Source organism: Lagenorhynchus albirostris, chromosome 7 (genome assembly GCF_949774975.1).
Source record: "Lagenorhynchus albirostris chromosome 7, mLagAlb1.1, whole genome shotgun sequence".
Lineage (NCBI taxonomy): Eukaryota > Metazoa > Chordata > Mammalia > Artiodactyla > Delphinidae > Lagenorhynchus > Lagenorhynchus albirostris.
The window spans coordinates 65,584,271-65,611,500 of NC_083101.1; the positions used below are offsets into that span (position 1 = coordinate 65,584,271).

The following is a 27,230-nucleotide window of genomic DNA, read 5'->3' on the forward strand; positions in this document are numbered from 1 at the left end:
TAAACCCCCAAACTCTGGGAGGAGGGAGAGGATGTATCTTGGAGAAAATTCTTTTCCTTAAGATATTTCAATTCCCTTGGGCCAATTTTGCTGTCAAATAGGCAGGTTGAGTCAAATGTTTTTGTTAGCGAGACACACCAGTGGGTTTGGGGTGAATAAGAAAGTTAGGCGTTCTCTCAACCAGGTGAGGGGTCTTGCTAGTTCCAAAAGGCCTAGTCCCTGAAGAGCAGTAGAGAACGGAGAGCTTTCTTTCCTGAAGCCCCGACTCGCCTCCACCTTTGAGGAAAGGCCCAGGGAGGCCTCAGACCAAAGTCTTCTCCTGGTTTCTCCGCCTTCCCTCACCCCTCAGACCTCCAGATACCCACGTTTAGCAATCCTGCCCTTGTTCGTACTGGCACTGGTAGGAAAATGGTAAGACTTTTCTGCAGGGCAGCTGAACCAAAGTTTGCACAGGAAAGTGAGAGCACCATATATTATAAATCTTAGTCATATAAGCTTAATACATAATGCTAGAACATCTCATTCACTTAATCCACGTTATGTAAACCCTGGACAGGGTAGAACACACAAATGTTTCCATAAGCCATCAAAATCCGGGTGAGGGAGGGAGTGTTCTACCTTCTTGCTTCAGAAAAGAATTTTTTTAAGGGGTGGGTGAGATCAGAAGAAGAAAGGGCAGGGGTGGAAATATAATGGAAAACTCAAGGGAGATTAAGATGGGCAATGAGAGGAATGGATTGCTCTGTACAAAGACATGCAAAAATGCTCCAAATTGAGTACTAAATGAAAAAAAAAATTCAACCTTGGTTTATGCATCTCAGGTGAACCTACTAACTCAGCACGTTGTCTGGGAGTCAAGAGCATCATACCTCGTGAATCACCGCTTCTCATGGCTACGGCACTGATTCACAGGCAGGGCAGGGGGATGCTCTGTCTCCTAGCATGGAAAGGACGGGCAGCCTGTCTCCTGTGGAAACAGCGCCAGGTCAGCTCACCTTGCAGCGGGGGACTACCAAGCGGGCTGGTCTTTTCTCCCTTTCTTGTGGAAAGCATTTCCAGGGCCAGATGAGTGGAGCTCTCGCACACATCCAGGGCCACCCCCCGCCCCGCCCCGCCCCCGCCCCGAGTCACCTCTCAGTCCTTGCATTCCGTACCAGAAGTGGGCAGAGCCGGTTCATAATGGATCGATTTGCCATCTTACTTGTGCATTATTTCAGCATCACATTTGGCAACAGGAAGCCTTATAAAGTCTCGGTATAACGCTTAGATATTCTCTCTTCAAGAAATATAGTTTTATACTATCTACTTCTCTCCATTCTTGTTAAAATACCTTTTTCTGCTCTTCCTACCCTTCAAAGAGTCTTTAAAAAAAAAGGAAGCTAGAAACACATTAAAATAATTAGGAGTGCCCTTAAGCATCCCTGTTATTTAAAGGGTGGGGGAAAGGTCATATTAGTTAGCAGAATCTGTGCAATTCTGGCAGCTGAATTTTTAATTAAGATTCTCTTAAGATGTTTGCTAAATGATTGTAATATATACATACTGGGGGAACTTCAAAAAACATCAACTGCTTTTTCTCTGACCCCAAGAATCCTTTACTCAAAGTGCTTTTCTTCCCAGTCCTAAGTGGTTAATGCAATTATTTTAGCACGGGTTTGTCAACACAGACCTGGTAAGTCGTCTGTCCCTAAATCTGCCACTTGTCTCTTTGCGTAAGTTAGTATCAAAGGTGACACCCACCTGTATCTTAGTGGGTTGACAAGTAGATTTGAAATGTGACTGTTCAAAGCGGGGTTGGGGGGCGGGTCATCAGCTTCTAACAGACCTGCTGCTGGAGGGTTAGAAGGAAGCATGGAGTCCCCTAGTTCCCCAAGGACGATGCACACAGAGATGTCGCACTTCATTTAGCCACCAACTAGCCACCTTTTACCATCCTTTAAGTAGTTTAATATACAAAAATAGCAGCCAATACCTACATGCTTTTCAGGCTCAAGATGTTTGGGAAGATAACACTTTCATGTGATCTTCCTTTGTACCTTTTGTCCCCTAGTCACTTGATTTCGTAAAGCTCACGCGCTTGTACTTACCAAAATTTTCCCAAAGTGGAGAATTTACTTTTACGTATAGGGTGGTCTCTGTTTTAGTGATTCAAGTCAAAGTCCCCGTGCCTTATTATTTTTTTCATTGTCAGTCCAATTAAACAAAACAAAGGTGAATTTGTCTTGTTACACTATGGATTTGGAGGTTCTCATGGCAAGACACGTGTTCATTTAGACTAACAGTTGGGCGTCAAAACTAAAAAAGAAAAGAAAAATTTTTTTTTTTTTTTTTTTACCACCACGCACAACCAATTTGTTACAACACGTGCACTTTTTGAAGGGGAGGAAAAACATTTTAATGCTTTCCTTACAGAATATGGGGCGATCTAATACCACTTTTGTCACTGACTTGCAGAAACTGTGCTCTCATTATAGGGCCACACCCAGTGCTCCCAAAATGCATGGGCTTGGAATTGCAATACTTAAGTTTCCAAAGACTCAAAGGATGCCATCAAAGTCAGCATCTCTCTACTGACCCTTAAGAAGTAGTCTTGTTACTGTCCACTTAATAGCTGGAGAGGGCACCTTGAGGCAGCTTTGGGCTTACCAAAGATACAGTTTAGTGGGTGTGTGTACGGGCTCATGTGCTGGGAGGAGAAGGGGGTGGGGGGAGAGAGACAGAGAGAGAGAGAGACTGTGAATGTGTGTACATCAGGGAACTCAGTGGGAAAGCCTAGCCCTTGTACTCAATTTCCCCTTCACAAGGGATAAACAGGCAATTACGCATCCTTTTATATTTGATGGCCAAGTGCTGAACTGGAAAGCACACTATTAGTTTGTGTCCCTTCAGGGCCAGGGCAATAAGTAGCCAGGAGACCTGGAGCTGAAGCAGAGAGGGTGTTGTCTGCTGTTAGTGTGACAGTCTTGTCAGCAGCGTTCACATTACTGGAAGGTAATAAAGTGACAAGTAAGTTATTAGAAAGATATGAGGTGAAATTGAACTGAAGCTTCTCCATGCTCAGCCTGGCTTTTTCCCTTCCTCTTTTGTAACCCTCCACTATTTGTTACAAACTGAGCCTTGTCTTGATACACTATATAGAAAAGATTTTTTTTTTTTTTTTGCAGTAAAGGTCAAATGAATTTACAACACTTCAGAGGAGAATAAAGATAGTTTTATGACAACTATAGTACGTTACTTCAAAAAAATATATAGCATTATAATGAACAATAATGCTGATCCAATTCACTGTACTTGTAAAAATGCTTAGGTTTTTTTTTAAAAACCCCTGTGATTAGGCATTTGGATTTTTCAACAAATGCCAAAAAGACACTATTTGATGTCCAGTTATTGCCGAATGACCATAAACATCATTTTTGTGCAAAATGTGGGAAGAATGAGGTTGATGGGAGGACACAGGAAAGGATGGGTGTCTGGGCAAGAGTGATGTTAGATTAATTCACTAGTCAGTTTTACAGCTGGATTTACGTAATACTAACGGAAAATTAATGTTTACAGTGAGCAACTCTCCAACTATAGGAAATAGGGAAATACGTTTAGGACAGAGCAGATATGGCCTTAATGCTAACATAAGCAAGGCTACCTACCACACACAGTTCAGCTTGGAGGGAAAATATGAAAACAGAAAAGTTACTTTTATGCTTCGTAGAAAGGTGAATGAGCTCACATTCTGATCAAGAGATTTTTAGCCACATAGCATCACTAGCACGGCTATGGGGGCAAAAAACCACAGAAATGATGGAGAAAGAACAGATCCGTGCTGGCTACCATGCCCTTCAACTCCACTTGTCACAACTAGAGCTTGGTTTGACCATTGGACTTTTCTAGGACCTAGCTGACCCAATGGATCGTTTTGTTCCCTAAGGGACTCTAGCATCACTTTCCACTCCAAAAAAAAAAAAAGAAAAGAAAAAAAGAACAGCCCCTCCACAACTGCCCTAGTTGGCTCCCGTGATCCGAAAGGGACTTGAGCTATTCCAGGCAGCAGCCTTCCTTTCTTCCTCCCTCCCTCCTCAGACTGGGGTTCAGTGATGCACCTGGTCATGGGGAGCTCTGGGGGGCACTGCATCGATGTGCTCTCACTGGCTGCTAGGCTGAGCTGCACCAGACTTTTCTCGTGACTGTTTCAGTGCCTTCACTATTTTCTTTTCTGGTTACCTTCAAGCCAGGGCGGGTACGAATCCTCTACTTAATATCCCTCACTCTGCTTTAAAGAACTGTGATTCCCTCCAGTCTCTTTGGCACCTGCCTTTTATTGCCCTCCGTACTCATTTAGACCCCTCCCATTAGACAAAGAATGAGAGGGAAAAGCAAAATCTTCTAAATATTCCAAGTTTGGGGGAATATAAGTGATTTTTAAAAACCCTGAAATTTGTCCTAATTTTGAAAAGTTCAAGAAAAGGAGTGTGTCCACAGGCTCAAAGGTTTCTTCTGGATGATCTGTTTCTGATGACAGCAGATGGAGCGTGTCTTAAGAGGGCTGAACTTTATTCACTCCGTTAGTCAATCTAACCCAACGCTAAAGACCAAGTGCAAGTTAGGACTGCTCAGGTCAACTGTTGGCAGTTAGCAGCATGTCCGTCTCAATCTGATTACTGGCCTCTTTCTGTTTTAATTGCCAAGGGCCCCCTTTCTCATTTGCTTGGCACACGTCAGGGGTGTGTACAGAGGAAGGGGAACAAAAGGTCACTTTTTATTTGGTGGGAACCCAGCGCATGGTTTCCCCTGAGTAAAATGAGGAGAATGCCTCTGGAAGAGCCAGCCCATTCTTGATATATTCAAAGCTTGCTTTTTTTTTTTTTTTTTTTTAAAGAGCAATGTATATACTAACAGGCTATTGACCACTTAAGTGCCTTTCTCCTCTTACTGGAAGGGCCTGGAAATTCACGACCAAAGAAATTACACTACAAGGACAGTGGCGCCATTGTGCTAAAAACAATTTCAAAAGATGTTTGTCACCTTGAGAAGGAAAACATTAACACCCTGAAACCTTTAAAAGGCATCAGGCTGAACTGGGCGGCCGGACTAAGATCTGAAATGCATTGACTTATTTCAATACAATTAATAGCAGAACAAAGAATGTCCCGCTTTTTATCACATTTTTAAAACCAAATTATCTATTCTTGCTCTGTGTCGTCCCCCTCCATAACACACAGATACTCCCTAAAGCAGACTAAGCCTTTCTGATATTTACAAACACACCGTTTAAAATGATCAAAACAGTACATTTCAACACCACCTAGCAAACATGCACATTAATAATACTGCCCAATTTTGTACCTGTGACAAAATGCTGGTTAAAATCAATCAAATGGGAAAGGGCTGCTTGGATAAAAAAGCTGCATCCCTATTCCTTTTTCAGCTGGCATAGAATGGATGCAGCTGAACAGAACCTGTCTCACAATAGGAAACTCCTATGAAAAAAGAAATGAGTATGAGTGGGCAAAGATGAAGGGCTCAGTGGTTAAAATGCTGATCTCTTTATCCTTCCCGTTTACAAATAAGCCTTGAGATCACCATCTTAACTAGATTTAGAGTTAAGCCCAAACAATGCACTCAGGCACACACCCAAGAACAAGCAACACTGGGGGACTAAAAGAAATGTACATTTCATGATTCTCCATCTTATGGACCACTTCCGTCCACTCCCCCTGTCCCTTTTAAGCAAATAGGCTTTAAATTGGAAAATGTTATACACCCACTTAGAAGGCCACCATAACATGTGGGCACCTGAGGCACAATAGTAGCAAAGGGGAGAGACTCCAAAAGGGCAAGTTGTCCAGGACTCCCTGCCATTTCTCCAACAAAAGGCAGGTGAACACATTCATGCTCTGAGCAAGGGAACTTCTACCTTGAGAATCTTGTCACTTCTGGGCTTGTTCTAACTGGCTATCCACACTAGCCTGGTTTGTGGCAAGTAACAAACATTGTTCTAAGCCTGGTTCGTTTGCTGTGACCTGCTGACAGCTATGTAATTCACTCATTAGGGCTCTTTGACCTTTTAGTTGACATTAAATTAAACAGAGTAAACACTGATTTTTGTACAAGATGAGTTCTAATATTTCAACCTAGAGTGTAACTGTTAAAAATGGCTGAAAATTTGTTATTTTCATAAAACGAAGTGTCATTTAGTCTACGCACACTCCCAAAGCTAGTGTTTCCATAATCTTTTGTTGCGATACCAAAAATATGTTTTTTTCCACTCTTTTGGAATCGAATCATTTGGATAATAGGGCAACAGCAGCAACACAGAGAATGCTAAGAGAACCAAAATGTTTGCAAACAAACTTTCATTATTCTAGTTCAGTCTTTCACAAACATACTGTACAGAGTCTTATATGGTATAAAACAAACAAAGGAAAACATCTCTGTCTATTCAGTTTAACACAACACCAAAATAAAGCAATTAAGACTTTGGGGAATTCAAAGGTACAAGAAAACAAAAATGGTTAGCACTAATTCCTCAGCTTTTTTCACCGTAAACATTTGTCATTTAACAGACATAGTGTCTGATACAATTTCTTTTGTACTGCAAATACTTTTGGTCTCTCCTCACTGTAGAACAAATGAAGAATTAAATGAACCCCATAGCATGCTCTGAAGGAGATGAAAAGATAAAGCCCCTAGACACATCTAGCTTATCTTTAAGAATCTATCATTTGTGAAATTTTCACAAAGAAAAATACTGAATCCTCAACTAATGATGCTTATTTTTGGAAACAATAAATACTGTGAGGTACGATAAATCCTACAGGAATAATAAAAAGAGAAACATATTAACAGTTTCCTTTGGCAAATTTAACGGAAGTGAATGCTGATGTGAACCTAGAAAGAAACTCACAAAACATGAAAAATGGAAATAACATTAAAAGTTAAGACAGAGGGGGTATTTCTAACTTTTAGACTGCTGAGAGAAATGTTTGATGCCCTTAAATGCAGGAAGGAAATACATTCTCTTTAAATTACTGGGTACTGTTTGACAAAATATTCCTTGTTTATCTCTTTTTCCCCCCCCCACTTAAAAAAAAAAAAAGACAACAAAACACTGTCTGCAACTCACACCCTAATGGTTTTGGCTGCAGACTGAACTTGAGTAAATATCATCATTTAGTCAGTATGTTGTGGTAGCTGAGGCTGCTGATGTGGTAAACCAGCTCAGGCAACATGTGTAAACATCGGAAACAAAACAAAACAAAACACAACAAAAAAGGTTTGGAGAATCCTCTCCCCTCCTCTTTCTCACTCTCGATTGCTTGGTTTCAGGCTTGCTTTCATTTCTCTCTGACAAATCGTGTGGGGAAACACAAAACACTAAACAGTGAGAGATCCTATTTTAAACCCCCTTCTTCTGGCTTTTCAGAAAGGAGTGTTGCTTAGTTCAAGTTCAGCACATGTTTGCAAAGCTTCCAAGTACTGCTGCTGCCGCTCTTAAAGGTCTTTGATTTTGTCTCTCAAACCCGCCTGAATCGGAGTACTACTGCGGAACGTGCAGTGAATTACATAGCCACACAACAGACCAACCCAGTTCAGACTTTGTCTTTTTAAAGGATTAAGGGTTAGGTCCTTGCGAATGAGTGCTCAACTCTTACTGGATTCAGCTTTGTTCCATAGTGAGTAATTTGGGCTTTTGTATCCTGAAATATTATCCAGCCTCTAAAGAATAAATGCCTTAGCTGTTTCACACCACATAATTTTGTTTTCCTTTTATGTAACTTAACATATAAGCAAGAAGGTTGCAGTGTTGATTGTAATAACATTCGGCACTTGAATCACCAAGTGTTTTTTTCTAAAGCGGTTTTCTGGTGGCCGACAAATTGGCCTGTGGTTATGTTGAGTGACTAATTGTATTTTCTCTTCTGGAAACTTGTGCAAAGTTGGCAGTTTTGTGTTAACACTAATACTTTTGTTTGGCATTTGTGCCCTATACTGACCAGACCATTTTTATACAAGTGAATTTTTTTAAAAAGACACTTACTCGAAGTATGGCAATAGTTTAAGGATAAAAAAGAAGCATGGATATTACACATCCCCTTGTAGTGTATGAAAAAAAGTGCATGACTGGATTTATGTACTAGTACAGGACATTTTAAAAAATCAGATCTGTGCTGTAAGGCATGCCAGCACCTCTTTATCACTATATCTAGCAGGTAGTAAAAACAAGACCATGTTTTTTTTTTTTCCTTAAAAAATGTGCATTAATGCTAACATAAATGAATAGAGCTAGCCAGCAAACTATTTTTTTTTCCTGTATATCTAACAGCTGATGTAACTGTAAAAAATTAAACAAAAGAGTTAAACAACCATCAATACAACTGTTTTACATCATTGGCCTCTCAAGGCTAAATATTTACAGGTGAATCTGCCATGCTTTAATTGAAGATTCTCTCAAAACCTTAAAGTTCACAAAAGACAACTATAAGGAGTTCCTTTTTTGTTTCTTTTTGTTCCTCCCTTTTATTTTTTTTGCAGGCAACAGTCATGGGTACAACAAATTGTCTCTTTGGAGAGGACCAGGAATTATTAGTCTGTCAAAATTTGGGCTAGTTGCACGCTTTTATGTGTGGATGTGTGTATACGTGTTTAAAGGGTACTTTGTTTTCACCCCCAAATGAAAGATCCGACCTATAAAGGAAAAAGAGAAAAAAACTTCAAAAGCACCTAGTGTTTATCTTTTTGTATCTAAAGAAAAGAAAACGTGTGTGTGTGTGTGTGTGTGTGTGTGTGTGTATATGTAGACACAGAGGCATACGTGTGTATACGCACACACATATACACACACACCATCCCAAGTACACAAGCACACACTGACTATGGCAGTTCAAATACGTAGGCCATCTGGTGAGAGCTGGCATTTGTAGTGTCCTTTCTGAGACTAATCTACCGAAGTGAAGGGAATGTTTTTGTGGAGATTAGGGTTCTGACTGTGCCGATTCCGGCTTCGCACAGAGGAGAACATCATATTGCAACCGGGGACTTTGCACTTGTGCATTTCTCGCAAATGCACGGTTTTGTAGTGCACTCGCAGGGTCCCCTTGTTGCTGTACATCTTGTGGCAAATGTTGCACATGATCCCACCATTGCTCCCGGACAAGCTGTTGAACATCAGAGATCCTGAAACGTCAGCCCCGAGGCTGCCAGCGAGGGTGGGGACCTCGGCCTTGTGCGCCGACTCCCCACTGTCACTCGCCCCGTCGATGTCATCCAGGAGGATCCCCTCGTCGCTGCCTGCGTCGGATTCTCTGGAGGAATGGATGCTGCTGCTGGACTGGAGGCTGGAGGTGGTGCTCAGGTCCAGGACCATGTAGTCCTCCGCCATGCCCCTCCCGTACCCGTTCAGGTGGGAGTCTTCTGTCCCCGCGGGAGAGGAGGCGTCTTCCCTGACGTCGAGCCCCAAGGGGTGCTGGGCACCATAGATCTTCATCAAAAATTCATCCCGGAGGTCCTTGCTAAGGGAGGGCTGCGATGAGTCCAGGCCCATGTCATCGAGTTCTTTGGTCAACAGTTTACGATGGAGATTGATGTTGGCACTGTGTCTAGGAAAACAAGAGGGAAGGGGGGGGTAGGTGTACAGGGAGTGGGGAGGGTGAGAAAAAGGAGAGCATTTTAAAATTGATTCAGCTTCCACTAGGTACCACATAAGCACATTCATTGCTAATGACACCCCTGTAAAAGCAAACATTTCCCCACATCCTCAGGATTTGGGAATAAGTGGTGGTGGGGAGTGCAATAAGGGGAGCTTTTCATTAACATAATTTTTATAAGAGAGTAAAATTCCTCAGTGGTAGGATGAATGCAAACCCATGCACCTTTTCCTGAATGATTGTTCTGTTCGTTTTACACTGTAGCAGCATCAGCTGCAGAGAATCTCACAGCAGAGATTTGAAAAAATACGTTAAATAGGATAAAAGGATGGAAACGTTCTGCTTGTCTAAACTGAACAATTTGAATTTACCTAAAAACAAACAAAACAAAGCCTTTTTTTCTAGAGCAAACACTTTTAAAGGTGTAAAAAGGATCCTTTTTTAAAAAAAGTAAATGGTCTAGATAATTTAGGGTTCACTTGACAAAATAATGACTCGTTCCCCCTCACCTTCCTACACTGCAAGTTTTAGGTAGGAAAAACAATAAGCTTAAAAGGTTAGCAATTTGAAATAGGGTTACAGACTGTCTTTAAACATAAATCCCTTTTTGCAGAATGGGATCTCAGCTAAATCTAAGAGTAAAATACATTTATTTTCAGAAGCTGCTACCTTTTAGAGTTGAAAATGTTTTCAAGTACTTTAAGTTTTAAAATTTAATTCTTAAAAAAAAAAAAACCCTGAAAAACAGAAGTTGACTTTTTAAATAAAACCCACCCACCCTTTAAAAACATCACACTCAACAACAGAAAAAAACCCAAAGGGACCGAAAAAGAAAAAAAAACCCACACAATAAATACAAAAAAAAAAAAAAAAATCAAGCACGATAATAACACATGGTCCCTCTATTTTAACAACTGGAGTCCATACTTCTTAGACAAGCAAAACTTTTACTCTACTCACTGAATGCTTTGCTTGCATTAAAAAAAAGAAAAAAAAAGATAGGATTTGTCCCAGAGCATCCATAGGGATGTCATGATTTACCGAAGCCTGATAGGTTATTATCCGTCTGAAAACATTGCCTTTGTATTTATATCCCCCATTTATTTTTAAAGTGCCCTTGGGCATATACCTCTCTCCACCTGCAAAGGCTCACGTGTGACACGTACCTAAATTGAAGGCTACCCTTCCAAAAAGTAAACCAGTAAATAAATATACAGATACATAAAAGCTTCTCGATAATGGCAGAAGCTCTACCTCTTAGAGAAGTAATTGTGATAACCGAAATTGATAATAGAAATGACCTAGAATGGCCAGCATCAAGTTCAACAGACCACCTGATTAGAATTAAAAAGTATGGGCGACCGAGATGAGTCACTCCATTTGGTGACGAGCATGGCTAATATCTCTTAGAGATGGTTGAGAGGTATGTGCCTCAGAGACAAGAAAGGTGGGAAACACTTCTCCACCTTTCCACACAAGACAATATACAGCACTCCGGGTTTGAAGGGGCAGCCCCTCCACGCTGCACTTAGGAAGGCTGAGCTTACCTTGTGATAATAAGATCAGCTTTCTAATCTTTTGCTAAATCGATCACAAAAGAAAGCAAGAATGAGAGACAGAGAAAAAGAGAGAGAAGGAGAGAGAGAGAGAAAACAAATTCACATTCTAGACATCTGGTTTAAAAAGAAAACTTAAACAATAACATAGGGATTTAAAACGTTCTGATCATAAAATCATTTTCTGTCATAAGCGATCATCTCATATGCTGTCTCGATGATTTTTCAGATCAGCCGCATCATCCAAAAAGTCATACATCAAATTAAGATAAACCAAATTCACAGCACCATCATCGTCCATAAATGAGCTCTGCACAGATGCATGCAGTGTGCGGCTATGTGAATGATGAACAGAAGTGGTCCCCACGGTCCCTGCTCTGACACAGTCGCTCCCCGTCTCCTTGGTGTCAGATGGCAGATGACTCCAAGTGCGGGTTGCTAAGCAGAGTGTAGGAAATGCCTACTGTGAAGTCTTTCCCCTGACATGTAGGTATGACACCACCAGAGTTATTACAGGAATGTGGAAGCAGAGTGACAGTACATACTGTCAAACAATCCACTGATAAAACAATCTGCCGACCACAAGCAGCTCACGAAGTCCCACCCCTGTGTATTATTTTTAACACCCTCCCTCCCCTCCCTTTCTTAATTTCACAAGCACACATTTTGCGATGACTTTAATCTAGAACTCCGTTGCTTCTCACACATCTGCAGTTACCTAGATTCACTGCTGAGAAAACAACAGCCAGACACACAGCAGTTACATCAAGACACACTGAATAAGGAAGAATAAATTAACATCGACAAAAGGGACACACCGATCCCCCAGACGGACACATCTTTTCGAAGATGACTTGTGAAATTGCACATCTCCACTGCTGTGTTACCAGGAAGAGATGTTTCTCTTCATTTCTCACTTAACAGCAATGGAAATCTGTAATATAATTAGATGATGTACCAGCCCTCAATATCTGTCAACCGAACAATGTGCAGAAATGTGTAGACCAGCTCTGGCACTCTGTTCAACAGTGTCCCTTTTCCGCTGTCAGCAGTACTGTTGGCCTCCGCTAATATAATTACTTTGGCTGTTATTCAATTAAGTGCCATCCCTTGCTTAAGAAAAAAAGCTACTTTATCAATTGATTCAGGTGTAATGCAATAATAAAGATGAACTCATGGCAGTGCATTAGCTCTGCTGTTCATAACTTCAGTACACGGGTTCATTCGTGGTAGTCGATTTCCATTATGCAACCACAGTTCAAGAGAATTGATTATGTTCATTTCGTAATCTGTTTCATTTTTTGTTTGATAATCCTCCTAAATGCCATACGCAAAATACTTGAACTGGGGATGGGAAGACCGTGCTGTGGAAAGCTTACTGGTCCACTCTCATGATGGTGGGTTTGTTCTAACTAACTCCAGTACTACTGGGGTGGAAAGAGGCAAAGCAAGAGAAGGAGGGGGAGAGGAGACAGATTCTTTAGAGAGTCCCGATCCTGTGCCTCAAGAGGTTAGGTTCAGCCTCCACAGAATGGACAAAAGGCAGCACTTGATGTTAACAGAGACCTGGACTCAAGTCAATCCAAACCCTGAACTGTCAGAGAACACTGCCCAAGGAGGAGAGACAAACACCTGGGGTTAACAGCAACTTACAAGTTTACGTGGATCAGAAAACCAAAGAGGTGAAAGGAAAGGGAAGACGGAAGAGACACAGAGAGAAGTCACGCCAACGGACTATCGGACGTACAGGGAGGAGGATCCTAAAATGGGAGGAAGACCAGAGAGTGCTGGAAACGGGAGGACCCGCAGCCGAGGAAGCAGTAGGCAGCTGTCTGTAAGGAGGAGAAGGGGGACTCCAGAAAGGAACCAATTCCGAGTTCTCCAGAGAGAGAGTTTTTCTAGAAAATAAACCTAGTGCTCTGAATATTTATCTCCAGAAAAGAGGAAAAAATAATCATGAACAAAAACCATGTTAGAACTTACTATATTTTATAAGAATGTCAACAGTCCAAAAGCTGTTTCTATTTGCTTTGATTAGGTAGGTAATACCGATACTCCGGGGAGGCAGCTTCCTCTTACAGGAAAAACAAAAATGACTGGGATGAAGAGAAAAGGTGAGTTGATAAGTAGAAGGGGTAAGGATCTGATCTCACTGGGGATCTCGTCAAGAGAGTAGGCCAAGATTTAGTCCCAAGATGGTCACTTTCAAGAAGAACGTAAGCTATACCTTATTCAACCTCAAGTCTCTTGCAGCTCAAGTAGAATACTTTGCACTTCGGACATAATTACATTTATTTGACTTCAATCAATAATATGCAGCCTTACAGAAACTTTCCCCAGAATACATTGTGGAAGAGAAAACAATGATCCCAAGATTGGAAGCATGTAACTGAATATTTAAGAAAAGACAGTGATAATACAGCAGAGAATAATTCTGACCCTATCACACCCCACCGTGGTGTAAGGTAATGATATATAATTAGGGCATGACACAGTCCTATAACCTAGGCTATGCTTGGAATCACAAATGTTTCCTCTGACCCTCTGTACTCTTCCCTACTCTTTCTGTACTGAGTTTACCAAAAAGCCTCTTGAAAACTGAGAGCACCCTCAAAAGCAAAAAAGTTATGAAGGCTATACGATATAGGGGAGGTCATAAAACCAAACTTACTCCATGAAATGCTGAGTGGAAGTACTCTAGCTGGACTAAAGTGGCCTACCAGTCTTTTTCGGTTTCTTTAATGAAAACATGTCAATTATATTCAGTTTCAAAAAAAAGAAAAAAAAACTTTACCATGCAACCACAGAAGACACCAAATCCAACACAGTCAAGCAAATGCAAGTGCCCTTTAGAGAAAGTCAGTCCTGTCTTGAGCTTTTCTTTTCTCACGTTTCTCTTTCCAAGCTTCTTCAAGTGCCCAGTTCAACTTAAGGCAATGTTTAATCATAAAAATAAAAATTAAACACATTAAATACATTGAAAAGAAAAACCGTTTTGAGATTTTAACTTTGGTTTTGAGAGGAAGGAACTTTAAAGAAAAAGTCTCATGAGCAAATTAGAAAATCAGAATGTGGTTGTCCAAAGTGAATAGTAAATCAAGCTATAGGTTACACGAGAAGCTGAATCTAACCTTAATTCTTAATCAGTTCTGAGCCATTCTAAACTTAGCGAATTGAAACAAAATACTTGATAATTACAATGCCTCAGGTGAAATGGAATTGAGGCTCCATGTTGGAGCTTTTGCCTCTACACACACACACACACACACACACACACACACACACACACACACACACACACACACACACACACACACACACACACACACACACACTTACTTCTCAAATTATATTGTCCAGAATGATCCTAGTGATGTATACACAGCAGATACCACTATATATATGGGGTGTGTGTGTGTGTGTGTGTGTGCATATGGGGCAGAGAAATGTTATTTATATACAATCTGGGAAAATCTAGACGCTGGGTTTGAGTGTATTGTGGGATACTGAGTCAATATTCCTGATCAGAAATTAAATCTGCTAACCAAATCCACAGAAATGAAAAGTTAAAACCTCTGCCCCTCATTAGTTCTCTTCTTATCCGATTGCTATGACACTATCTGTTGTCCTTAATGCCTCAAAAATATTTGTATCATCATTAATTGATGTCTTACAGCCCTGTGAAGTAAACGACATTTTTGTTAGTATACGTTTTCTGTAAAACAAATAGTTGCTCTACTAGGCTAATATTTAAAGATTTTTCTCCAAAAGAGCCAAAAACCATCCCTAGCTCAGGAAATTCAATGTAAAGTTCTAGTGAACAATGCTCCCCAAACCCCCAGAAGTATAGAAGTACATAATAAATGCAAGAAATAAAAGCTAAGCAAATTCTTGCAAATTAAAAGTATGAAATTCAGTCACTTCAATCCCTTTCAATATAAAACAAATCATCCATACTGGTCACGCAGACAGTTCCCTCTACATTCAAATTATTCACTTGAAGATAAGCTCCCACCAAACTCTTTAGGGGTTTAGCTAATTTACTGCACAGATACGGCACGTCTGTTGTAATAACAGGTAGGATGTATTGGGGTCGACCATTTATCAGAATTAGACTTCTTTTCTCAATTCACAGTGAATTATGCTGCCTACATGACTCCCCTCTCTCAGAGCCTGCCATCCCCTTACGGCCCCTAACGTGGCAGGCGAACAAAATTGACAGTCTCATCTTGTCAACAAGGGACGATTCTCCTGAGAAGCCATTTAACTTTGCCGAGGAAGCAATGTATTAATGTGCCTGTCCCGGGAATGTTAATCATCTTCAAGCTTCCGACCTAACTTTGACGTGAACGAAATCACCAAATTTGTTTACTAAATGAATCGTAATATGCTAATAAGAAAGCATGACATATATGGAAAAGCCAAACAGATGGTTTGTTTACTCCACTTTGCAACTTTATAAATGTTGTAACTCTGAAGATGTTAGTGAGAATGACTGGTTTGTTGGCAGAGGTGAACGTGTCTCTCGCATACTAAATCTGGCACTACGGTTACAAAACAATTTGTCATTGCTGTGGAATGCATACAAAATGTTAATGTAGTGATGGCATTTAGGAAGGCAGATTGGTGGATGGAAAATGTCTATGCTGGATGCTCAGGTTAAGTGCAGAATTGATATCCAGCGCTGTTCCCTAACCACTTTACTTCTGAGTTGTGTCTGACACATCGAGGCTTCCGGAGGGTGCCGACTGTTCGACAGATAACCTGTTGTGCTGTAATGTGAGACGCGTGTTACACTGTGAATAGGATTATGTTTTCACAGCATTTGGAAATTTTCTCAATCAGGCAGCTCTTATGGTGCTCAGTTTACTACCATTGTTGGGTAAGAAAAAGCAAGGCGGTTCACCCTGGCATCTTTTAAGGACTTCAATAAATCTGAGCTAGAACTTTGAGATTTATATTTACCCTGGATGAACTAGCCCTCAAGGCTTCATCCCTTGTTTTATTGTCTTATACAAAGAGTTTAGAAGACCTCTTTCCAAAATAAGAATGCATTTTTCTCTAGATGCTCAAATTTCTTCTCCTATTTAAAAATAAGCTATCGTTTCTAAAGTGTACAGAGTGGAACATCAGTTTCTCTCTGAGATCTTTTTCAAAGGAAATACTTTCTAAGACTAAATATCCAAGAAGGTTTTATAGCATTAAAACGGTTAATTTATGATCTTTTAAAAAGACAATATTTGGGATGTATGAGTTCCCCAAGAGGGGGGTACAGAATTTTGTAGGCAATATTATAACTTAGCTACGGCCTTATCTAGAATTGTGTTGAAACATGAAACTACTTAAGATACATGAACAAAAAGAATGTGCAAAATCTAATTTATGTCTTTGGTTAAACAATGTCAAAGCCACCAGCTGAGACAGCAAAACTTCAGTTAAGCAACCAGCAACGCACCTATGCCACTAAACATTTCAATGTTTAGCAACATCCAGATGATTGTTTTGAAATTCTTTTTACTTTTGATTCACAACAAGCATAGCCACAGAAGCAGAATTTTGTATGATAGAGGTGCTTATTCCTCCCCAAATCATGAACCACTTTCCCCAACTTCTTAGTTCCATATATATTCATATTGAAACCACCACGAATCTTGTGGGATTTACCTGGTGTATCACCATACAGTGACATTTCTACCTGTCTGCAGAAGAGAAATGAGAGAGCAAAGTGAGCTAAAGGAACCCCTGCATTCATCTTGCTGCCCAAGGATCACTCTGGAGCAAAAAACATTAGCGGCTATTCCAGCCTGACACTTCTATCTCATCTGAAACATCTCCTCGTTCCTGAACAACAAAGAAAATTTCAGTAGAGTACTTTTACTGGTTTAACAACAGGGAGCTCCTGGGATCGTCAAAGTGCTAAGCCTTTTCCAAGGAGAGAAGAAATCAGCAGCTCAAATATAATTAACCTTCCATTCTCAATGCAAACTGCCACGCACAGGAGCTCTGCAGTCTATTAGCGAAGTTATAATGGCCAACAGGCAGAAGCAAAATTGGTCAAAAAGTTGGCTGCTGCTGTCGTATTTTTGGAATTATGATTAATGGCCCTAATAATGTGGATGATTACTGATATGTGTATCTCCAGCAGTTTATCATATTGCTCTGGCTGCCTACGTCCACAATAAGCAGGATGCTATCATTTACCTCTTTATTGAAGGCAATCCTTCTCTTGAAGGAGCGTATTCTAATTGCTTCGTAATGTTTTATGTCTTACACATTTTGCAGCTCTGGACCTTGCCAACTGTTTCGTGTCTACCATTGATTAATTACTGAATGTTTAATCAAAATTTAGAACCTAATGTAGTCATTTATGAGCACACTGCAGTGCCAAAGTAGTTAGGCTCTGCTCCCAAGTTTGGAGAGTGCTGAGTTCAAAATCAAATCCCAGCCATGCATGAGAATCCAAGAATTTCACCTTGGGTGCTCTGAGGTTGCCAATTCCATCTCTGCTGATGAATGGAAGGTAATCTAACTGCAGGGTAAACAGCATCTTTACCTACCCTCTCCCCACTGGATTTCCCTTTCCTCTTTCTCCCGATTCCCTCATCCACAGAGCACCACTGACTGCTTGCTTCTGAGAGCAAGAAGGTTCTCGTGAATACCCGTCACAAGAACATAGCTTTGAAGTGGTTAAACAAGTGAAAAATAATTTGCTGGGACAAATACGTAAGTTTTTTTTTTTTTAATGTGGATTTTTTATGGTACTGTCATACAGCCATTCACCGTTGAAGTTAAGTGTTTTTTTAATACCATTACTGAACTGCTGAAATGGATGCTAATATAGCTTGGAGTGCTAATGTCAAGTCCTGGTAATAAAAAAGACAGACTGCTGAATGAAATAATTTCAAGTAAAAAATAGAACAAAAGTGCTCTCTCTCTTGCTCTCCACTTTTATTGAATTGGAACTGACTGAGCCAATTGCTTTAGAAGTCTGTAAAACACAATTACTAGTGAGCGGACTGACCCCCCAGTGCCCCCTCAGTGACACAGCAGACTAAAAAGGCTGCAGAGTGAGAGCGGCTCCCCTCAGCTGGCCGTCAGACCCAAGAGGCTTGCTTTTGAAGGTCTGTTGTTCTCATTGCCCAAATCTGTCTCCTTTGACTGAAAAAAACCTTACTCCCCATCCATGTGCTGAAGTAACTTCATACATCACTTTCTAAGATGAACATGTCTATTCTGGCAATTAAGGATGATCTGTCTTTTGATATTCTTATTTATGTGGGTGTTTACGTATCAACACACATATACATTATGTGGGTGCATTTAGATGAGAATGTTAGCATCATTTTCGAATAGCTAGTGATAATTCAGATTGACATATGCAATAGCAAAATTGAGGCGCCACTTACGTACGTTCGGGTAGAAGCACTTGGCTCTTTTCTCCTGAGGTGAAGTCAAAATAATTAGAGCGAGCAAGAAAAAGCATTAAACTAGAAGTAGGTAACATTCTTCCCCCTAGTTAGTAAAAGAAGTCATAAACTCCATCAAGTACTAGAGTTAAGATCACTAACACTTCAGGCATAACAGCTTTTTACCAGGAATTTACAGCTCCTGTTTTAATTCAAGCAGCTAGCATTAGGACATAACATCTAGGTATTTTTTAAGTGTACTTTTATGTTAAATAACTGAAGAAAAATTGTCCTTTCCTGAAAAGCATTCTTTTCTCCTCCTCCTCAGCTTGCTTCTCTCTCACACGTGCACGCACACACACATCTTGGCACTGAAGAATTAAAAGTTAATAAATCCCTTTTTTATGACATTGTAATTTTTTGGCAAGTGTAAACTTTTATATTCTGCCACATTCATTTATTTGAAGCTTGTGGGAGTCTTACGGCAAAAACATTAAATTATTTCTGAGAAGGCTTTTTTAAAAAAGAAATGCCTCCTAGCCCAACCTTCACTATGAAGTTTCAACAGAGAAAGAAAAGTCTGTGTTCTTCTTAGCACAAGAACAACAACAACAAAAATGATCACTTACAGCAAGAGAGAGCTGGCAGAAGCCTCTCACCTTAAGAGAGAGCCCATCTTCCCAGGACTGATACAAGCATATACTAATATACGTGTGAAGTCTTATAACCTGCTTCCAGGTGAGAAATGGCCTGTGTTTTTTAAAAAGAAAAGACTATCTAGAAAAACAAATATTTCAAATGAATAATGATGAGAAAGAATCACACCGAGAGAAAGTCTATCAGAGGATCGGGTAGACGGTGGTGGACCCAAGGGAGACGGAAATCAGGAAGATGACCCTTTCAAAATGGTGCTATCATGAAAATTACCACCTGTGCATTCGGTATGTGCATTCTGCTCTAAATGCTATTTTTGCCTGAATTTTCGAGTTTGCACTGGCGAAGAGCAGTAGCTTGTTCCCTTTGAGGGAAGATAAGGATAAAGGGTATTATAGAAGCATTACGTTTGTGCAGAGGCAGTTACGTAGCCACGAGAGATTGAATGTTACTCCCATCAATAGAAATTTGTAAAAATTTCTTTGTATCATGGAGAGAAAGTCCTTTGCCTGCCATTAAGCTTTGTTGTCTATTTTGTAGGCAGTTTGGTGGAAGTGACTGGTGTAGTTCTTGGACTGGAGGAGTGAAAGGTCAGCAGAGGCTTAAATGAGCTTGTCTTACATCCAGCTGGGCCAGCAGGAGGTCATTAGGAAGATCCGAGGCTCACTGTAGGCTTGACAGAGTCTCTCCCCATGATACAAGGAGACTGTTTTGCTCATTGCTCTTCTCCCAGGATATAAAAAAGAAGCCCAGAGACAGGAATGACACCGAAGTTTACCTTACTACCAAAGTTTCAGTTGAGTGAGGGCACAACTAGCAATTGTTCAGAAGGGGGATTTATTTTGTTTGTTTGCCTTTGATGGAAAGTAATGGAGAGAAGTACAAAAGACCTACTGATCTCCTGGCTGTATTGTGGAACCAAACAGAGTAACAGGGAAGAAGAAGAAAAAAAAAACCTCTTCCTTTAAAAGTCAGAGGACCGGCACAACTTCACCTTTTAAAAGAATTCTGGAGAGCTGCCTTTTGAATGGCAAAAATATAGGAAACGAAAGGCTGATGCCTTAACATGTTCTCTTCTTGTACTTGGAGAGGATTAACACGCTTTATTTGACAGCTAATTATATTAGGGCAAATATACTAATAGTTATCTTCAGTTGGCGCTAAGTGGCTCATTTCTTGGAGGTATTGCCTGGTGAAATCGTGTATTTACTGAGAATCTCTCTTTAGAAAGTTCTCTACGTTTCCAAACACAGAGAATGATGGAAAAAATGGATGTCGCTGCTGAGAAGGTGCTAACAGGAGGCGGGCAGCATGTTTTCGCATCTTCACCTCTGCTGTTAATGTATGCAGTGGCTCATCAGAGGTAGCTCATGTTAATTTATTCCTGCACACCTGTACAGGGCTGGAAGTCAGGTAATCAGACAAGCAAAAACTATACATCTCTGCCCTTTAGGTACAGCTACCCAGAGGCCTATAGAGGAACAAATTTAGTTCTGGAGACATCAGCAGGTTTTAGTAAACCAAATACAGATATCTTATTCCATACAAATCAAGGAGTTTACAGGTTTAAATCTGGACAGATCTAACTAGCAATCAAAGGGAAGGTTCACCCTTGGCACCAGTGGTTGCCTCATATTTATTTATAAATCACCCTGACCAAATATTATTTTGTTTTAAAATCTATTCATGGGGCTGAATCGCCTTTCCTACACCTTGAAGATCAACCATATATGCTGACCCTTCTGATAAAATTCAAGATAAACTGTGGCAATTAGTGGCCACTATTCTCAGAGGAAGAGAGGAACAAAGATGCAGACCATCTAGTTTCTGTGGACCATGTCTTCGTTATAGCTGCCAATGTAAAATCTATTTATGTCTGTTTTAGTGATTGGCATTAAATCGATTTTCATCATATTAGCAAATGATAAGGAATTTGGGGGAAGAGGACAGAAGGGTTTTTATTTTTCTGAATAAAAACCAAATGTAATTTATAAATGGGGTTGATCCGTGGCCACTCGGCCCTCCTGGGGATCAAAAAACATGACAGAGGATGAGAAATGACCAAAGGAAGCCAGGCCCGGCCAATTCTATGACACTATCTTCAAGAAAATGTCCTGTATGAAGACTGTAGGTTCTAGGCCAGCTGGAATGTCTTCTTCCCAGGGAGCATTTTCATATGTTTACTTCAAAACCCAGGTCAGCTTTCCTGTTCCCTGAGAGAACAGCATCTTGGCAGAAAAATCAAGGGACGAACAAGAAAGAAGTAAGGGTGTTTAGAGACTGTCAAGTGTAACACTACACACTGTTATCAGTATGCACGTAAATACTTCAGCCATTGCCTGATAGTTCTATAGTTCTTTACAGGGAAAATAATTTACATTTTACTTCTAGAACCTGGAGTAAAAATTACCCTAACAACCACCTAGCGACCAGATGAACTGGAGTCTGGGTATATTAGCTTTCTCTTTGTCATTCGTGTGGAATGGTCCTCTTTGCTTTCTGATTTATTAAACTCACACTCATTCACAGCTGTATAGAAAAAGACACCTCTGACACTGCGCTTGGACTCCTCAGCCCTCACAAGCCTTGCTTGTGCCCCACTCACTCTCTCTCTCTCTCTCTCTCTCTCTCTCTCTCTCTCGTCTCCCTTTTTGTGACTTTACACAAAGATATTCTTGCTTTTCAAAAAGCCTTCAATCGGATCTTATAAAAACCTAGAAAGACCATAAGCGAAGACTTGGAAATCTCTGCTACCTAGCCGTCAAATCTAAAACACAGCATTTAACATCTCTCTACCTCCATCCTACTAACAGCCTATCTGAGACCAAACATGCAACTCCCTCGTGTATAACCATCTTGGAAGAAGCGCAAGAAGACCTGTTTCTCTCTCCTGTAAGGTGTTCTAAGCCCAAAGACAAGAAGGCTGCTTTCGTAGACGGTAGGAAGAGGGTCATTCTGTTAATTTTATCACAGGCATCCCGGAAACCCGGTAGCCTTGCACACTTCAGCCCCCACTCGGAATGCCTTCTAATGCTTTATTTGCACAAGGAAGATGTTGTGGAGTCCAGGATGGCTGAGTTGAGACTCTGGGGAGAGGAGAGAAATGGGCGAGGACACGGCAGGATTAAAGGCAAAGGGGGATTTCTGTTTGGGAAGGTATGTTGGCTCAGAGAAAGGTAAGAAAACTTATCCTAGCTTCATAGTGAATTGAAGAGGACAAAAGCAGGGACACGAAATTCCTGGGGTTCTTGTGACTGACACAGTACAAGTGAAGAGAAAGAGGAAGATGATATGTCTGAGGGGTAGGTTCAAGATGTGAGGCAAGAGGCTTTGTGAATAAGGAGATTAAATTACAGTCGTTATTAGTTGGTGAAATGACAATAAAGGGCTGAAACAGGAGTACAATTATAGTGCAACTGTGTTTCCTGAGATGCACGAGGAGGGTGGTACCCCAGTGGCATCACTGTTTTTGCTTATTCGGTGGTAGTTACAGTCACATCATCTATTAACTCAAGTAATAGACTCAACAAGGATGAACGCTCTTCTTAAAAAAAAAAAGTCAAAGTATCAAGAGTTTTTGCTATGTTTTTACCCTGAGGGCAAAAGATTTGCGGATTCTTGAAAAGCAAAATTTCACATGAGAATCAAGACTTTCTTGTACAGTATTTTTTTTTTCAATTTGCTTTTTATCATGTGTGACAAAACTCCAGAATTAAAAAGATTAGGCATGACGTGCTATTTTACCCATATGAAATGTAATCACCTGTCTTCTGAGGTTTGCAATCTCTTCTGTGACTGAACATACATGGGAGAATATCTGTATTATGCTTCTCACCTAGAATATCCTATATCCTAGTTATCCTAGGCACGGGTCTAAACTTCTGTATGGCTGGTCACTCATGAAACTCTCAATCCTTAAAATAAAATTAGAGATTGAAATATTCTTCTGCTATCACTCAATCACTCAATGTTTTTCCTCAGACAAACCACCCTCCCCACAGTACCTCCTTATACATTAGGACATAAAAACACAAGCGCTTGCGTTTTCTAGTGGCTTGACATAAATGAAAGCACCAAGCTTCGGGTGTTGTAGCCTTTGGTCCCAGAGCCATTTATTCCAGTGTCATGACTTGCAGTATTTTCAGCAAACCAACTAAAACTGTGATAGGAATTCATGCAAATAAGCTTAAATTTTGGCTTGTCTTCAAACACTCCATTTCCATAAATATTTTATGCAGGTTTTCATGAGTCTTTTATTTTTGTTAAAAAAAAAAATCCAATGCATTAACCTCATTATCACAAGTGCACTATTTCAAACAGAAAAGAATGAATATTGCTCACAAACTTGGGGGGGTGGGGTGGGTATAGTATTATATTTTATTATTCAAAGTCTAGCTATCGTATCTGCCGTATTCTGGGGCTGTCGATGATAACCTGGAACTGAAAAGAACTTTGTGACCATAAAACGTTTTTACAGAACAAGGTAAATGGGGGAGGGGGGATTTTTAAGAAGAGAGATTTCTCTTCAAAGCATGTTTCGAGTTGTACAAAGAAAGCCACTTAGTTTTTTTCTCAGAGATTTTGCTTTTCATACATTGGGCCGCTTATATTTTAGTACAAAGGAAAATATATTTTAACGTTCATTTTTAAAAAGATTGAACTTTTAAAAAAAGCTGAGCATTCTAGTGACAGATCACTACTTTTCAGTGTACTTCTATTATATGGTACTTTGTCAGAGACCTCTGCCCAACCGATAAACACTAGAATTTGGGTGCTGGCTCTTTGGAAACTTCCTAATTCATTTTGTTTCTTCTAGATATATTGATTTTTACCATGTAAAAAAATTTTCTCCAAAAATATTTTTAAAAGGCACTGGAAAACCAAAAACCACATCCAATATGATGGGATGAACTAACTGCGTGACTCTCGTTGAGCTAGTGTGTCATGTAAATGATCAGTTCATAAGCTTATCTCCGCAAGGGTAGGACAACTGTGTTACCCCACCACTGACCACCTTGACACATTCCATTTCTATCACATTTTCTTTAAGATGATTGAAAAAGACCACTGTAGGTTTAGGACCAGCTGCTTCTGTTTAAGCCCAACTGTTTCAGAGCTGCAGCTACATAGCTAAGGTGTGATGTCATCTGAAGGCTGGACATAATATATTCTAACTGATCCTCGGAGTATATGCATGCCTCCCCTTCTGTGCATAATTCCCACGACAGATTATATTTTAGAGATGTGCTCCAAGACATTGTTAAAAAGTTAAAGTAACCCCCATCACCATACCACTTCCCCGTATCAACAATTACTTTGGTCCCGTTTTCTTCTGATATTTGTATGACTCTTAAAGAATTCAAGGACATACTAAATACTCATGTAAGAACGATAACATTTCTGGTTATACCTACGGAGATGCAGGCTGTCTCGATGTCCTGGACCTATGGTTCTTTCCATCCGTAAATTTCTGTTTCTATATTGGATAAATATGTGTGTATGAAGATAATATATTGATTTAATTAAAAAGCCACATGGCAAAGCAGAAATATATATAACAGAAGCTGCGGCTTCTAAGTGAAGGTTCACGGGGAAGCAGGGAACTGTGTACACAGTTAACTTATTCACACCTAGATGCATGGAAACATACACACATACACAGAGCACAGAGAAAAATGGCGTGCATTACTGGGTAAGATGGCACATGACTCTGCATGCGTAATCACAACAAGCACCAACTGCAACAATCCTTCACGAGCACGGCAGCTTGGGGGGGTCACGTGATCACTGTGGACACTCTTTACAGGGCATCAGAAAACATCTAAGCTGGATTTTTTTAATGTTTCAAGTCCACCATGACTGGCACCCTCCACCCCCAGCAGGAGCAGCCAATGGAGATTTACTGACCTGTCTCTGCTTCGGCGAGAGGGGAAGGCGGCATTGCAGCCAGCCACCGTGCAGACGTGCATCTCTTTCAAGTGAACGTTCCTGTAGTGGAGCTTCACGCTGTAGGAGCTCTTGAAACTCTTCTTGCACACATAACAGATTTTGGGGTCTGGGCTAGAACACAGATCACCTTCCGGGGAGAACTTTTGAGGGCTGCCGTAATTCAGAGATGATGCAAAACTCTCGTGCAGGGCTGCCATGCTGGCACCCCCGCCGTTGTACAGTCCGTACTGGCTCATGTAAAACATGTCGTAAGTGGGATCTGTAAACTCTTCCTTCACCTTGATGACGTCCTGGTGCGAGGGCTCACTGTGGTTCTCGTCCGGCCTCTCACTGTTCACCAGGACTTTCTCGCTCACCTCGCCGTGCATGTGCTCATCCCCTTCCATGGATTCCTCACCCAGTTTGGGCTCCGAAGACTCAGACTCGTTCTCGTAGTCCCGCTCAGGTTCTTGGTCCTCGGAAGTCATGCTGTCGGCCCTTCGTATTTCAGTCCTTGAAATGCACCGGGTCCTGCTATGCTTAGAAAAGTCCTTCACAGACATGCCTGGACTCATTTCCTCCTGCGAGTGGCAGTGATTGTCATGGCTCCCGTCGTTGACCACAGCTCCGCCATCATTGGGGTCGTCGTCTTCATCGTCAAACTCATCGGCGGTGTCAATAATTTCCTTCTCGATCTTCACAGGCATGCTGGACTTCCTGGGCTTCTTCTTGGGCGCCAGGTCGGCACTGGGCTCATGAGTGGCCATCATCACTACTGGCGCTGCTGGCTCAGAGGGTAATGGGGGGAGCTGCTCTACGGTACCACTGGTTGGCATGATGGGACTGGTCGGGAGGGAGGTTGGAGGACTCACCATTTCCCCCGGAGTGAGTAAACTTCTATAAAACGGAGGAACTGGTTGGACAGTCTTTAGCCCAGAAAACACCAGCTGGCTAGGGAGAGGATTCTGTAAGACGGGGTCTAGTGGGGGAGTGGTAAAACCCATTGGGGGCCGGCCAGGGCTTGTGAGTGTGAGATTTGATTTTGTACTTGCTATGACGGGGGTGGCAGCCCCTGATGTGGCCCGAATTAAATCTTTGTCTCGGTTATTCCTTAGCATAGGCATGTGAAGGCGAGGGTTAGGGTTCGCACTGTGACGGTTACGGCTTCGGAGGGAGCTAAAGACCATGTTGCAACCTTCGATGGTGCACCGATGTTTGATCTTCAGGTGAACAGCGTTATAATGGATTTTGAGAGTACCTTTGTCATAGAACGTCTTCCCACACGCGTTACAGAACACTCTTCCTTTCCTAGACGCTGACCCCATCCTTCTCATCCGGTGGATCCGGAATGAGCTTTTTGGGTGTTCGGTTTTGGACAGATCACTGACCGGGGCGGAATTCTGAATGGGGGACACGCAGGCTGGCTCAGTTTTGGGCTCCACATTAGTAATGCTGGTCAGGGCGTTTCTATTGGGCGTCTGGTCGTTCTTGTAGGGTGTGGGAGACACTTCAGATTCACTGCTCTCGTTATATTCATTCTGGGTCGAAAGGCTGGGTTCCCGCAGCCTCAGTCCTGGTTGCTCTAACAGCAACCCATTCGGAGGCAATCCTAGCAGCGGGGCTGAGACCGGGTTTATGTACTGGAATGGCAGCAGGAAGGCGAGGCTGTTGGGGATGTTTTCAAAGTGATGAATGCTGGAAGGGTTGCTGTTCTCTAGATGGGCAAGGAGGCTGGGACTCCTGGTGCGATTATTACTCTCAATGAAAGTTCTGATGTCTGAGTCTGTCTTTGAAGACGGTACAGCTACGGCCTGCCCCTCCTTCTCCTGAATGGCCATCAGCTCCACAATGGATTTGGTTTCTCCGAACCGCAGAAACTGCTGAAGGGTGATGATTTCCTCTTCTCGAGACATGATGGCCCAGCGGTCCAGCACCTTGCCGGCAGCATCCTGGAGGCCACATCAAAGAAATGACAAAGACAAACACAAAAACTTATTGACTGTGCATGACTATTCAGTGCAACCGAAGGTGCTCTGTCTGCTCATGGA

The 27,230-nt window shown here is 41.3% G+C and overlaps 1 protein-coding gene across 2 annotated transcripts in view; it reads right to left on the minus strand.

The window, feature by feature from the left end:
* Window positions 1–6,371: 6,371 nt before the first annotated feature.
* The window catches only part of BNC2 (basonuclin zinc finger protein 2), a 423,578-nt gene continuing 402,719 nt past the window's right edge, over window positions 6,372–27,230 (minus strand). For both annotated transcript variants that reach the window (XM_060155105.1, XM_060155106.1), the window contains 3 exons: window positions 25,162–27,131; window positions 24,665–24,730; window positions 6,372–9,590 (listed from right to left, as the gene is read on the minus strand). In XM_060155105.1, coding sequence (XP_060011088.1) covers window positions 8,930–9,590; window positions 24,665–24,730; window positions 25,162–27,131 — 2,697 coding nt within the window. In that variant the 3' untranslated portion in view covers window positions 6,372–8,929. The remainder of the gene's footprint in view (window positions 9,591–24,664; window positions 24,731–25,161; window positions 27,132–27,230) is intronic.